Source organism: Suillus plorans, assembly GCF_016647745.1.
Source record: "Suillus plorans strain S12 chromosome Unknown HD556scaffold_62, whole genome shotgun sequence".
NCBI lineage: Eukaryota > Fungi > Basidiomycota > Agaricomycetes > Boletales > Suillaceae > Suillus > Suillus plorans.
Genome location: NW_024537446.1, coordinates 196,859 through 210,861, shown reverse-complemented (window position 1 = coordinate 210,861; position 14,003 = coordinate 196,859). Strand labels below are relative to the sequence as shown.

General features: G+C 47.1%; 4 protein-coding genes across 4 annotated transcripts; 1 reads left to right on the top strand and 3 right to left on the bottom strand.

Annotated features, from left to right (window-relative positions):
• Positions 1 to 133: 133 nt before the first annotated feature.
• Positions 134 to 2,325, bottom strand: HD556DRAFT_1244400 (cytochrome P450; the record flags this gene model as incomplete). The annotated part of the gene is made up of 13 exons (XM_041298448.1): positions 134 to 329; positions 384 to 413; positions 467 to 589; positions 639 to 685; positions 743 to 777; positions 837 to 923; positions 977 to 1,079; positions 1,132 to 1,257; positions 1,310 to 1,559; positions 1,615 to 1,740; positions 1,800 to 1,933; positions 1,986 to 2,082; positions 2,141 to 2,325. 13 exons carry the CDS (start codon positions 2,323 to 2,325, stop codon positions 134 to 136), a joined length of 1,539 nt encoding a protein of 512 aa, XP_041156205.1.
• A 1,934-nt stretch (positions 2,326 to 4,259) lies between these two features.
• Positions 4,260 to 5,414, bottom strand: HD556DRAFT_1529696 (uncharacterized protein). The gene is made up of 3 exons (XM_041309421.1): positions 5,081 to 5,414; positions 4,910 to 5,022; positions 4,260 to 4,858 (listed from the first exon to the last, which is right to left on the bottom strand). The coding sequence occupies exons 1-3, from the start codon at positions 5,254 to 5,256 to the stop codon at positions 4,437 to 4,439; spliced, it is 711 nt and encodes a 236-aa protein (XP_041156204.1). The 5' UTR covers positions 5,257 to 5,414; the 3' UTR covers positions 4,260 to 4,436.
• A 1,638-nt stretch (positions 5,415 to 7,052) lies between these two features.
• On the bottom strand, positions 7,053 to 9,227 carry HD556DRAFT_1433874 (cytochrome P450; the record flags this gene model as incomplete). Its single annotated transcript, XM_041305267.1, has 13 exons — positions 7,053 to 7,248; positions 7,303 to 7,332; positions 7,384 to 7,506; positions 7,556 to 7,602; positions 7,660 to 7,694; positions 7,750 to 7,836; positions 7,890 to 7,992; positions 8,045 to 8,170; positions 8,223 to 8,472; positions 8,522 to 8,647; positions 8,707 to 8,840; positions 8,891 to 8,987; positions 9,046 to 9,227. The coding sequence occupies 13 exons, from the start codon at positions 9,225 to 9,227 to the stop codon at positions 7,053 to 7,055; spliced, it is 1,536 nt and encodes a 511-aa protein (XP_041156203.1).
• A 3,514-nt stretch (positions 9,228 to 12,741) lies between these two features.
• On the top strand, positions 12,742 to 13,685 carry HD556DRAFT_1244419 (UbiA prenyltransferase family; the record flags this gene model as incomplete). The annotated part of the gene is made up of 3 exons (XM_041298450.1): positions 12,742 to 12,846; positions 12,899 to 13,283; positions 13,336 to 13,685. The coding sequence occupies 3 exons, from the start codon at positions 12,742 to 12,744 to the stop codon at positions 13,683 to 13,685; spliced, it is 840 nt and encodes a 279-aa protein (XP_041156202.1).
• Positions 13,686 to 14,003: the final 318 nt, after the last annotated feature.

Below are 14,003 nucleotides of genomic sequence, written 5' to 3'. Positions count from 1 at the left end.
CAATGACACAACACAAACTTCGGACCGTTCTGAAAATTGAAAATCATACTGCGATACATATAGGGATATTGGTGATTCATTCCGATTCTTCTTCGTTTCCTCCTTACTGGCACCATACTGACGTAGAGGTTTCTCATTCAGAGTCGACCTCAGGATACCTATGCATGATGCGCCTGAGCTCCACGTCTGGAACCCTCGGTGTAAACACAATAGGGCAAGAGAGACGTGACATCGCCATACTCATGAAGCTCATGTCATTCAACGGCTTCGTAGGATCTATAGTGAGCTGGAAGGCCCAAAACAGGAGGGCCGAGTTGATCCACACTGATCTGTACCACTCGAAGTGAGCTCGGAGGATTGTGTACACGAAAGGATACGTTTACCTGTTCGCAAGGTGTACACCAGGGCATACGCTGGAATGACAAACAATCAAAGAGAATATATTCCAAAAGACGACACTACTTACCGCCGACCAAACCCATAGATAAAAAACGTGAGATCGTCTCTTAAGCCACCTTGGTCATTCATCCAACGCTGAGGCTTGAACACGTCAGGATCAGGGTAAACTTCCGAATCTCGCGAGATGGCCCTGACAAAGAAATTATTGAGACCTTCGCAACTTGAAGGACGATATTTACCAACTGCTACCGACTACCGTAGTTCCGGCAGGAATGCAATAGTTCTCCTGCCGAGTGGATATCAGATTATCATTCACACGAGAAATCATACAGAGAGCACTCACCCAAATCACGTCTTCAGTTGCTCGATGAGGAAACCCTGCATGCAGTATGAATGTTGTGAACTTCAGGTATGAGACTGACAATAAAGATGCTCACCATCGGGAGTCACCGGTCTCCATCTGAAAGCCTCCGAGATGAAGGCATTCAGGAAAGGGAAGGATTGTTGGTCAGCGAAGGTCGGTGCTGTCGTGGAGAAATCATTGAATCGACCATGCAATGAAATACTACGGAACTACCTCGGTGCCTTCCTACGACCGCATCAAGCTCATCCTGGACTCTCGCTTGCTCCTCAGGAAAACATGCAGCTGCCATTAGCACCGTGCATATTGCCGCAGCAGTCTAATACTTGATATCAGCAACATATCGTCGGAAACGATAAACCAGGCCACACTGCATCGATTCCAGCTGCAAAAAAGTTGGCAGGAAGAAAATGCGCCTCCGACTCTGACAAGCCAAGGAGTTGTTGATTTTCTAGCACATATCTCCCGAACGAAGGACCAGCGTCCACATTACTTTGCTGTGGGACCGTTGAGATGGTATACGGAGATTGGCAGATCAGAGATGCGTACTAATTGTTGTTTGAAGCGGTTCATCTGACCAGAGAATATTTTCTGGCTATTTTCGAAATCCCTTTTTAATTTTCTGCCGTACCAAGGAAGGTTTCTGAGCCAGGGGATTGTGTCCACCCAGTAAGCCCCAGGGCGCATGACTGTATTAAACATGGCCGCAGACTGACGAATCTCTTTGACTTCGGGGTCAGTCGCAGACGTGTGCGTATTCTTCCCATATGCTACTTTCAAAATCGTTGTCCCAGCATAACTTCAAAATATTCGTAAGTAAACGTAATATGCCCCAGACCTAGGAAAGTGCTTACCTTAACACGTGATTATGGAAGTTGGATGGATCATCGAGAATGTTAAGGACCGTGTTCTTCGCAAATGACATCTGCAAAGGCTGATACGCCTCGGCTGCCTTAGGCTGGAGATGCGTATGAATTGCTCTGAATCACGTTACAATATCAGTTAGCGGCTTTTCTGCGACGGCACGCAAACTACGAACCTACGCATCCGACGGAACCTGTCCCCAACGCGTACAAGACCGATGGACAATCCGCCGGTAAGCATGTGTCCAGCATGCATGGGAGGACGATCAGCCAGCGCTCTGCCCTGCTTCTCCATGATGTCCACCGCTGCCTACAGCAGAATGTAGAGCCTTGATACGACAACTCAGAGTAGAGAAACTAACTTTGTAGCGGCCGATTATAACAACTTTCTCAGTTCCTGTGCGAATGGTAATCACAGGACCGCACTCGTCAATCCATTCTGCTACAGTAAGAAATGGACTGAACACCGATGGGACATAATTAGCATTCATAAACAATAGTAAATGGGAATCCTTACTAGTGAGAGGGAAGTGAGTGTCCCATAAGTGTCCCATTGGGAGGGGAAGGTGGGAGAGGAAGGTCATTCTTCGATCTAGGACGATGAACCCGAACAATCACTACTGCCACCAGAAAACAAGTCGTGACACCGAGAACGAACTGCGTGTTGTCAGAAATGGGTAGTAGGCAAGGCAGCAGTAGCATGGTCAATTGGAAGAGCGAAAGATGGATGAGACAGTGGCAGACCTTATCAAAAGCACATTTAATACCCCTCACCAATCGTGGCTACTACCGCACGATGCCGGATGTGAATCATACCTTTTGTCGGACGCAGAGTCAGTACTAGGAAGCACTGCAGCTGGCGTTTGATAATTGGCTGACTGGTAACAGGCTGAAAGTTCGTTAGCAGCTGGATGACTTCCCGCAGGCCTAAATAATCCTGAATAGAATATAATTTCACGCATTAGGAAGGTATGCCGCGATGTCATTTCGTCACCATTTGAAATTCAACGAGGGTCTGCCCCCCCCCCCAATAAACCTTAAATATGGGTACCCCCCTGCAGATTATTCTGACGTCATACTTACCTTTTTAGGACCACTGATATCGGCTGACATAATCGTACCGCGCGGTATGTGCGCAGACTCTGTCGTCTGGCGCCAACGGTCCGATACTACCGTTCCTGCACTCTCATATACTTGTTCTTGTTTGTACATGCACTGATTTTAGTGTCGTGGGCAGAAAGGAATTGGCCTCTCGGCAGATGGCAGAATGGCAGAACGGCAATTGGCAGAATGGCAAAAGTCGGCAAAATGTATTGTGAGCGTTTTTAGCTCTTTTCAACTATGTTTGTACTATGGCAAAAATGGTTTTGACTACTACACTAAGGCTATACCTGATGAGTCAAAAGTGCATCAATATCATACCCTGATGCACTCTCTGAGCTTCGATTGAGTACATTGATCTCTTCAACAAAGCCAGTTGGCACCGTGGATTCTGCCTGGGCCATCATTTTCTCACAGTTGGTCAGCCTCCAGCTGTGTCTCACGTGTTTGAACTTCTCAGATCAGTAATTGATTCTGGACCACAGTGTGAGATAATCCTGGTGATCAGAGTCTGCTGCAAGGGGAGGAATCCATGCAAACGACCTTTGAGTCGACTTGGAAATAAGTCGCAGAAGCGATAGATGGGGATAGATTTGATAGATTTCGGCCTTGATTGCCTTTTTTGTAGTGAGGTAGCCACACTGCCACGAGCATGCCAGATTATGATATATTTTTCCAAGGGGGTAGCAGGATAAGGAATTCCAACACCAACCTACCGAGTTGTACTTGTTTGTTCGCTTTCGGGGTCTCAGATTTGACTTTTTGTCTATCTTTTTGTTCTTCGTATGTTCAAACATAATGTATTAGGAGGATATGTTTCTATAGTACAAATGAACATATTTTGACGAGCATGAGGAATACTTGTCCATGAGGAAGTGGCTGCAGGAGGTGATGCAATTTTTACATCAAAGGTCTAGGGAGGGAATTACTGCATTTGGTGGTCTGGTAAGTGCGACGTTTGTCAGACGTGTTGTCCCAGCCCACCGCATGGCCATCTAGTTCATCATTTCACTACAATTCATTGCATAATAATGTGCTACACAGCACCTGGCAGCTGGACAGCTTCTCCGACCTTGACTTCGAGCCTAGCTCTGATTCCAACTCCGGGCCTACCCCCGAGGATGGAACCACTCTTGCTCATTACAATCCAGCACCCGCACCTGCCGAAATTCTTTATACACTGGATTATGAGGACGATGATGTAAGGACACCTGTGCGTCAGCTTTTTTTTCTTTGACTGTAATCTTGCTAAAGTGATAAATCAGGTCTATGTGATTGACCCATGTGGATTTTGCAGACAGTCAGGCCATCCGGTAAAACTCGTCAAGCAAAAACGAACATTTCAGCCACAATCCTCGTGTCCCCAGGCAATAGTGTTCAGTCTCAGCGCAGCTGTAAACAGCTCAAAGGCATCCCCATCAACAAATGCATCAATTTGCTGTGAACTATGCCCAACATCATCGGGTGACCGTGCTGTCTTCTGGATATACAATGTCCACCAATAGTGATGTTCCGGCCCGGCTTAGGCTCAAAGCCCCGGCTTAGGCTCGGCTTCGAAGGGCTTAGGCTCACAAAAATTCAGAGCCTAGGCCGTGAGCCCAAGCCAGCCCAAAGCCGGGGCTTGGGCCCAACCAGGCCGCGGCTTTTGGAAGCCAACAGATGCTCATTAGTGTAGGCTAGTAGTAACAAGCAACAGCGTGAATACAACATATCTAAACGTCCATCTCAACATCCGACACGTCCTCGGCATCATCACCCAAAAGCATCATGTCCCAAGCTTCTTCTCCATCCACAACATCACCAGTCTCTGCGTCCGCTTCCGCTTCTTCGTCATTGTCGTCCAGGTAATCCAACTCAACGAGAGATGATGGTTGAGGCTCCCGGAACAGAAGATCGTGTCGTAGCGCACATTTCACAGACGGCGCTGATGGTATGGGAGAGGTGGGTGGAGATTGCGTGATTTCAGTAGTGGATGAAGTGGAGGTATGTTCAGCAGCACATTTAGCAGCCTCCGCAGCGTGGAACTCGTTAATTGCCTTGGTTTGGGATGGCAGTGCTGCCTGCTCGGCATGCTGAAGAAGGGTGGCTGTAGGTTTCGTTTTGCGCACGGGACGTGCAACACGGTGCTCGGCATCTGTGTTTGTCATGGGTGGGTAGCAGGTAGGGATGTTAGAGGGACACGTACCAACATAAATCGATTGAAAGATAGTACTGGGTGCGCAATCACGCAGACACTTGTGAAGGCGAAGCACAAAAGGCTTTAAATTTACTAAAAATATCGATTTGCGCAACTGAAACCTGGTAGAGTGAGTTATGTCAAACTCGCAAAGCACAGGACATAGTGCTGGCAGCTCACCGTGGCTTTTCCGTAGCAACAGACAAGAGATAAGGCCTTGAAGGAGGGTGAATTGCTGGATATGTTGGACAGTGCAGGACCATCTGAGTTGAAGCTGATAAAGTGATGGAAGTCAGAAGCTTAGAAAGACAAAAATAGAGTCGGGAAACGTACCTCCGGTGAGTGCCACTGAACATGCCAAAGCCACGGCTTAGGCCGCCGGCTCAGGCTTTTCGAAACTCAAGCCCAGGCCCAAGCCTTCCTCAGGCCGTGACTTAGGCCTGGGCTGGGCCCGGCTTATTTGGGCCCGGCTTGGGCCGGCCCAGGGCCTCAAGCCGAGCCGTGCACATCACTATCCACCAAGTTGGCACCAACACATCACCAGTTCTCATGATGCTTCGTACTCCCTTCCTGCTGGATTTGCAAAGGAAATCGAAATCTCGCGCCTTGAGAAGGAGCGCCTCGGGATACCACCAGATTTGATTGACAATGCTGGGTCTGAAGTTCATCCTCAGGACGACTCGAATGCAACTGCTACAGGGAGTGCTAGTAGTAGTCAAAACTCGTCAGTGAAGCGCAAACGACAGACACTTCAAGGTAACACTGGTTCCAAGCGCTCGAAGAAGGCTTAAATTTTAAAATTGATTCACGCACATACGGTACATCAAAGCTACTTTCTACTATCACCTTACTAGACCAATCATAATAGTTATATGTAAATGCACGATGCACGATTTAATATCACACTATTTGCCTTGCCATCAAACTGTGTTTTGAAGTTATTACTTACTTACAATTCACTACGTATACGTATACGTGGTGTGTGGGACTTGGTGAAATTTCAGCGGTCGAGTATTGTACAGTATGGTATAGTATTCGACTCGTTTTCGGGGTCCTGGCCACTCAACTTTTGTGAGTCCGTGTCAGAAACTTTATGTCTGCTGCCCCCTTGTATTTTTCAGTCAATTAGATGTTTGTGCCGAGCAGCAGTTGCATGTGAAAAAGTAGTTATTTGAGTTGTTTTTGACCAAATTTTGACTTTCTCCCCAGTAACTACTAACAAAGTGGTCGGACACAAGTTTTTGGACAGAATGGCCCTTGGGCTTCTAGGCCACATGTCAAATTTTTATTGTTTTTAGTAGGAACAAATACTAGGTCATCGTATTTCTGCCGACTTCTGCCAACCACCCTTGACCTACTGCCGGCAATTGCCGCTTGGCAATTGCCACTGGCAGAATGGCAGCATTCTGCCAACAACACTAACTGATTTGGATGCTTTGTGACGAGCCGAATCTCTGAACCTTGGGCCACATCATCTTCTTGCTGTCGCAACTCTGCTTCGTTCTTTAGAAAAAATCATCCGAGTCCATATCAGTAGTGGATGCGGTCGATATTCTGTACTAGCTATCTATTGGTCTGCGGTTTAGTATTTTTTACAGATTATCCTACAGACTCACTCATTTTCATTTTTTTTTGAACTCCGGTTTATGATAATCCGGATTATTTAGCCCAAGTCACCCAGTAACCAGTGAGAGAAAGGCACGGAAGCTTGATTATTTTGAGTCTTTACGCGCGAGTACGATTGAAGTGCGTGATCAAGCATCAAAAAAACCCTCTCTCCTATGATGTAAAGCTGGACTAAATATGACAAACTTCATGGCTTTTTTTCCAAGTCATGATAGTTTCGCGAAAATAGATATAATTAATGCGGGAGTTGGTGACAATAGGTGGCCCGAGGTCATCCATATCATCAAAATAATAATGAAATCTGAAGCCTCTTCGGTTCTTCATTGTTCAAGGCAGCTTTCAAAGGCACGTATCTAGTTCCTTCCCTATGTAATAATGTGATAGACCTGCACGCGATCTCCAAAAAGAAGAAAAACACTTCATTCAACGATATTTAACGACATACATTACACAACACATACTTTGGATCGTGCTGAAAATTGAAATCTCATACTGCGAGGTATAGAGGGATATTCATAGTGGCTTCTCATTCCGAGTCGACCTCAGCATACCTATGCATGATGTGCCTGAGCTCCACGTCTGGAACTCTCGGTGTAAACACGATAGGGCAAGAGACACGTGGTGACACCAGATCCATGAAGCCCATGTCATTTAATGGCTTCGTATGATCTAGAGTGAGCTGGAAGGCCCAAAACAGAAGGACCGAGTTGATCCACACCGATCTGCACCGCTCGAAATGAGCTCAGAAGATTATGTACATGAAAGGATACATTTACCTGTTCGCAAGGTGTATACCGGGGCATATACTGGAATGACAGACAATCAAATAGAATATCCCGAAAGACGACCCTGCTTACCGTCGACCAAACCCATAAACAAAAAATGTGATATCATCTCTCAATTCACCTTGGTCATTCATCCAACGCTGAGGCTTGAACACGTCAGGATCAGGGTAAACTTCCGGATCTTTCGAGATGGCCCTGACAAGGTAATTGTCAAGACGTTCGCAAATTGAAGGACGACATTTACCAATTGCTACCTAGTACCGTAGTTCCGGCGGGAATGCAGTAGTTTTCCTGCCAAGTGAATATCAGATTATCATTCGCACGAGAAATTATTCAAAGAGCACTCGCCCAGAACACGTCTTGTGTTGTTCGGTGAGGAACCCCTGCAGTATGAACGATGTGAAATTCAGGTATGGGACCAACAATAAACATACTCACCATTGGGACTCACCGGTCTCCATCTGAGAGCCTCGGAGATAAAAGCGTGCAGGAGAGGAAGAGATTGTTGATCAGCGAAGGTCGGTGCTGTCGTGGAGAAATCATTGAATCGACCATGCAATGAAATGCTACGGAACTACCTCGGTGCCTTCCCACAACCGCATCAAGCTCAGCCCGGACTTTCGCTTGCTCCTCGGGAAAGCATGCCGCTGCCATTAGCACCGTGCATATTGCCGCAGCAGTCTAATACTTGATATCAGCCACATATCGTCGGAAACAATAAACCAGGCCTCACCGAATGGCTTCCAGCTGCAAAAAAGGTGCCAGGAAGATAATGCGCCTCCAATTCTGATAAGCCAAGGAGATGTTCATTTTCTAGCACATATCTCCCGAACGAAGGACCAGCGTCTACATTACTCTGCTGTGGGATAGTTGAGATAACATGCGAGAACTGGCAGATCAGACATGCGTACCAATTGTTGTTTCAAGCGGTTCATCTGACCAAAGTAGACTTTCCGGCTAACCTCAAACTCACTGTTTAATTCTCTGCCGTACCAAGGAAGGTATCTGAGCCAGGGAATCGTGTCCACCCAGTAAGCTCCAGGTTGCAGGACTGTCCGGAATACAGTCATGTAGTGATGAATCGCTCTGACTTCGGGGTCAGCCGCAGACGTGGGTGTATCCTTCCCATATGCCACTTTCAAAACCGTCGTTGCAGCGTAACTTCAAAATATTCGTAAGTAATATACCCCAGACCTAGGAAAGTACTTACCTTAACACGTGGCCCTGGAAGTTGGATGGATCATCGAGAATGTTAAGGACCGTGTTCTTCGCAAATGACATCTGCAAAGGCTGATACGCCTCGGCTGCCTTGGGTTGGAGATGCGTATGAACTGCTCTGTATCACGTTGCAATGTCAGATAGCGGCTTTTCTGCGACGGCACGCAAACTACGAACTTACGCATCCGACGCCACCTGTCCCCAATGCGTGCAAGACCGATGGCCAATCCGCCGGTGATCATTTGCCCAGAATTCATGGGAGGACGATCAGCCAGCGCTCTGCCCTGCTTCTCCATAATGCCCACCGCTGCCTACAGCAGAAAGTTGAGCCTGGATGACAACTCAGAGTAGAGAAACTAACTTTGTAGCGGCCGATCATAACGACTTTCTCAGTTCCTGCGCGAATGGTAATTACAGGACCGCATTCGTCAACCCATTCTGCTACAGTAAGAAATGGACTAACCACCGATAAGACAGGATTAGCATTCAAAAACAATAGTAGATGGGAATCCTTACTGGCGAAGGGGAAGGAAGTGTCCCATAAGTCTCCAATTGGGAGGGGAAGGTGGGAGAGGAAGGCCATTCCTTGATCTAGAACGATAAGCCCGAGCAATCACTGTTACCACCACAAGACAAGTCGTGACACTGAGGACGAGCCGCGTGTTATCATAGATGGGCTGGTAAGGCAGCAGTAGCATGGCTTGGAAGGGCGGAAGATGGATGAGACCTTATCGAAAGCACATTTAATACCCCTCACCAATCGTGGCTACCGTACGATGCCGGATGAAAGTCATATCTTTTGTCCAATGGATCGGTGCCAAGAGACGCTGCAGCTGGGTGGGTGCTGGCGTGTGATCATTGGCTGACTGGTAGCAGGCTGGAAGTTCGTTTAGCAGCTAGTAACCGGCGAGAGAACAATATAGAACCCTGACTCTTTTCGGTCTTTGCACCCAAGTACTGCAATTGAAATGCGTGAGCTTCGAAAGAATCAGCGTGGGATCATTTATAAGCGCAACAGCTGCATTGACTGCATCTTCGTCGTCAGCGGAGTCACGTTTGTAGTAATTGACGTAGACAGTGATAGGTTCTGTGGGAACCACGGTAGGGGAAGTGGGAGAGGTCATCAGAGACAGCGGAAACAGCGGCCAAAAGCGTTTAAATGCTGGCAGGCCACGTTCCGATGGGGATATTATCTGTAACATCGCCGAAGTTAAGTGAGTCGTAGAAAATGTAAAAAGGAAAGACACTGCAGAAAATCTATAAGGCCATCCAGTCGGACAGATACCGCGGGAAAGTTCCAAGTCATGATAGCGAGTTCAGTGAGTAGGTGAATGTGCCACCCACCGTAGTCTGAATATATACTCATATTACTCATGTAGAGCGGTTGATGACCACTGTCATTGTGTAAGAGTCTATGACTTCTTGACTGGTCTCACGCCCGCCCCCTCTCGCATGTGTCTTTGATTATCTGGTCAGTGCCAACAAGCTCTATTCCGAGGACTCGACTAAAATGGGTGTGAAAGCGAAGATAATGATCAATCGGTTTGACTCGCCCATCAAGCTCAGATAGAAGCGATCTACAACCTATCTATCGTATGTTGAGTTGGAGTTAAACATACGAGCGACTCTGACATGTGACTCTTACCTTTGGCTTCTTTCATCATCGCCTGACGGTCGGTGGTAGAAGCAGGTTTCACTCGTCAGCGAGTGCGGGCAACACAGTATTACAGTCACTGGTGAAAGTGAGAAACAGTGCAGGATAAATGATACTGGCGTCCATAAAATACGTACCTTCAAGTGACCCGGTCAAGTCGGAGGATTGTGCGCGTGCCAAGTTCAAGAGTAGAGGCTCGCATCAGAGTCTGCGACGCGTTTATGGTCAAAGGATCATTCTTCAAAAAAGTCGAAAGCATGGTAAAGCTGATACCTGGCAATAGCACGCTGAGCCCGCCACGCCATCGACAATGAGCAAGAAGCATAGAAATTCTATTCTATTCTATTGTTACGTATCATGATGTAGAGCGTACGAGAATATTCTCAAAAAAAGATTCCTAATAAAGAGAACTAGGGTTAGGGTTAGGACGGCAAAACAGCAAAAAGCAAGGCCCACCCAGCCAGAGTGGCCGTGGTGGGACGGGAAAATATTGAGACGGTGCATGAGCCGAAGCCCATACAAACCGCAGACACCCTCTGAGGACAAGGTCGCCGTGCTATGAAAGGTCTTCACGGCCCACGAACCTGAGACATGAAGAAGCCTGTGCCATCAAGGTAAGTATGAAGAATCATAGTCCTATCCGGTCAGATTTTATACTGGGCTGAGCGTGCACGGACCATCCATTTGCGTGAGAGCAACAGCGCTAAGCGCATCTCTTCATTTAGTCGTTTCTCAAGCTCTCAGTCACAATCATTCTTGTAATCTTCGTGGTTCACGTCTCTTCATCATTTCATCTCATGCCGATTGACTGGACTGGAGATCAATCCGTCGTGTTTGCGTATATCGCTTCGTAGACAGGTTGACCACTAAGAAAGAATTTAATACGGCCACTTTAACCGTGGACTAGCTATAGGAAACCTCGGACAACAACCTATGGTGGTTTGCTTCCTCACAGACAAGAGTATTCTGTGGTGCGTATCCTCTTATAAGTCATCTGCCATAATTCAACTTTCATGAATTACATAGTGCAACAAAATGTGATGTACTTGCGCTGATCTTTGTCGACACTGTCGAATCTCGATCTCGGAAGTAGCGGTTCACAGTACTACGAAAATCTCACCACGAGGTCGCCGGGAGCCATTTCCGACACACCCAGGCTGTCGTTCTTTTCGGTAATCATTCATCAATAAATCAAGCCAGTGGCATCCGAACTGTAAAGTCACAATTACATTGCGGTAAACACGCGTTATTATAGTAGAGGCGGTTCAAGCCAAATTTACTTGCTATAGAATCGTTCACTATGACTTCTTGAGGATCTGCTCAATCGATTACTCCCGCAACTGCCTCGTCCTCGATATTGAGTGTACTGCACGGCGGTGGTCTTTCAAGCCAACCTGTTGTGAATAGGAATATGAGCGAGAGAGATTAGATGAACGTCTCGTTGTTATTTCTCGCAATAGGAGATGTAAGGGTGCGCATTTCGTGCAATTGTGTAAGTTCCGCGTTTATAGCTTCCTCCCACTTTGACCAGTTTACTGATGCTTTCGCTTCATTCAGTGTATGTGGTTCGGTAGGATCGAAGCTGCCATTATCAGCTATGGCTTTCATTATAACGTCCGCTTCTGTTTGGGTTAGCTCTATTTCTTCCTCATACCGCTTTCGTCAAGGTAAGCCCATTCTCTAGCTGGATCGTTTAATTGACGACAATTTTGCCTTATTACTTTTCTCCGAGTTCTTCTGGGCAGTGTATCTTCAGGTGAGCGAGTCCGTTTTCTACTTGGAGAATCGTTTCTAACGGTTCTTCCTCTAGATGAGTTCTTATTCTCGTCACTTTGTGATATTGGTACGTCATCCTCTACCATGCGTTCATTTTTATTTTCGAGTGGTTTATTAGGTGTCCGCACATCAGCTCCCCCTGGTGGCTGCGTGTCTATACTACCTATCTCCCCCTCGCGCTGCACATCAGGCACTTGTCGGGGAAGTTCTTTATGTAAGAATCTATAGTTCCTACTTACTCGGATTTGACATGTTTGGATAGTGAGTGTATCAGTAATACAATATGATGTCATCAATCGTTGACCAACTATAGGATAGTACTATGAGCACATCACCTGTCAGACCCTCCCCAGCGAACGTTCTAAGGTTCCTTCACTTAGCTGCCGGTGATACGTAAAAATGACTTTTGTAGACTCTGTCATCATCCACATAAGGGTGTCTCCGGGTTTGACGGTTCAGGGGTACTCCGAGAGTCATTTCTCACGAATGCATAGCCGCAACGTCGGGCTTGCCTTCTGTGTAGAACTCGTTGAAGTCAGCTGGTTCATATCCTCCTCACCAGGAGACGGGGCACTTGTGATTTCACAGCCTCGGGTGGCGCCGGGACTAGTGATTCACAACCGGTTTGGTGTCCTGAAATCCCGCGACGCAGCCTTTGAAATCATCGTATACTCCCGGCATGACTTTTGCCATACTGACCGATGGCTCGCGTTCTTTCAGGCGCACATTCGAGGTATAAAGGTATGGACCCGACACACAATCTAGGCATTCAACAAGTCACAATGTTCTCTCAAGTTCTCACTGCTCGCGCTGATAGCATCGCTCGCCATTTCGAGACGGTCTTCCTTTTTACAAAAAATGATATCAGAACCACTCTGATACCTGTCGTATGTGCAAACTATAGTACCTTTCGCCCCCTTGTTCAATTACACTTTTCAGACTATATTCGCATTATCTGCGGCTCCCAAATACAACCCCACCCATGCTTGGAATGCCCCTTTGTGGATATGGTTCCACTTATTGCAGTTCAACATTGCAAACCAGATCCAAGATCCGGAGGAGGACCGCAAGAACAAGCCCTCCCGTCCGATACCTGCTGGTCGCATTTCTGTCGACAGCGCAGCTGATATGCGCTGGGTGATGGTCCCAGTTTGCTTGCTGCTATCGTTTTGGTACGGCACTCAGGCTATGCTGGCCAGCACCGTTTTTGCAGCGTTGACAATCTGGTACAACGAACTTCACGGTGATAGAATGGGATTGTCGAAGAATGCACTCACAGCCATCCTTGGTGGGTGTCTGGAGGTCGGAGCAACCGTCGCTACCGGTAAATCTATCTAGTCACAAAAAATCTATCATTTTGCTCATCAAGTGTACAGGTCCTCGCAACTCGTGCATCGACAAGGCTGGTGCTTTGGCGGTCGCACTTAGCTCGATAGTCTTTGCGACTACGCTTCATGCGCAAGATTTTAAGGACGAAGAGGGCGATCGCCTCACTGGCAGGCACACGCTACCCACAATGTTCCCCAAAGCCGCACGCTTTTCAATGATGTTCGGTCTTCCCCTCTGGTCATATGCCTTGAGTTGTATCTGGAAGATAGATGCGCTCTCTACCACTGCATTTGTACTTTATGGCGCATTTGTAGGAGTGCGGTTCGTGATGTACAACACGGTAGGCGCCGATAAGCAGTCCTGCAAATGTTATAGTGTGAGTCAAAATATTGCTTAGGAGCACACCGAGTGAAGCTGACAATGGACTCATACCAGCTGTGGTACGCGCTCGCTCATCTGCTTCCAGGTTACTGGCGTTTCTTCTATGGTGTTTGAGTATCCGGAGCTGAAAGTCACATTTGTCCCGTTCTAACTTCTAATGATATACTACTTAATAGCCTAAATGTTACATCACACAAAAAAATCAAAACTAGTCAAAAAGCTTCAAATGTTTAACCTTGGTACCATCCTCTGACGGCCGGTTGATCGTAAGTCCACACATCATCTTTCGACTCAGCGCGCCAGATCTCGTGCTTATATAATGACCAAGTCGACT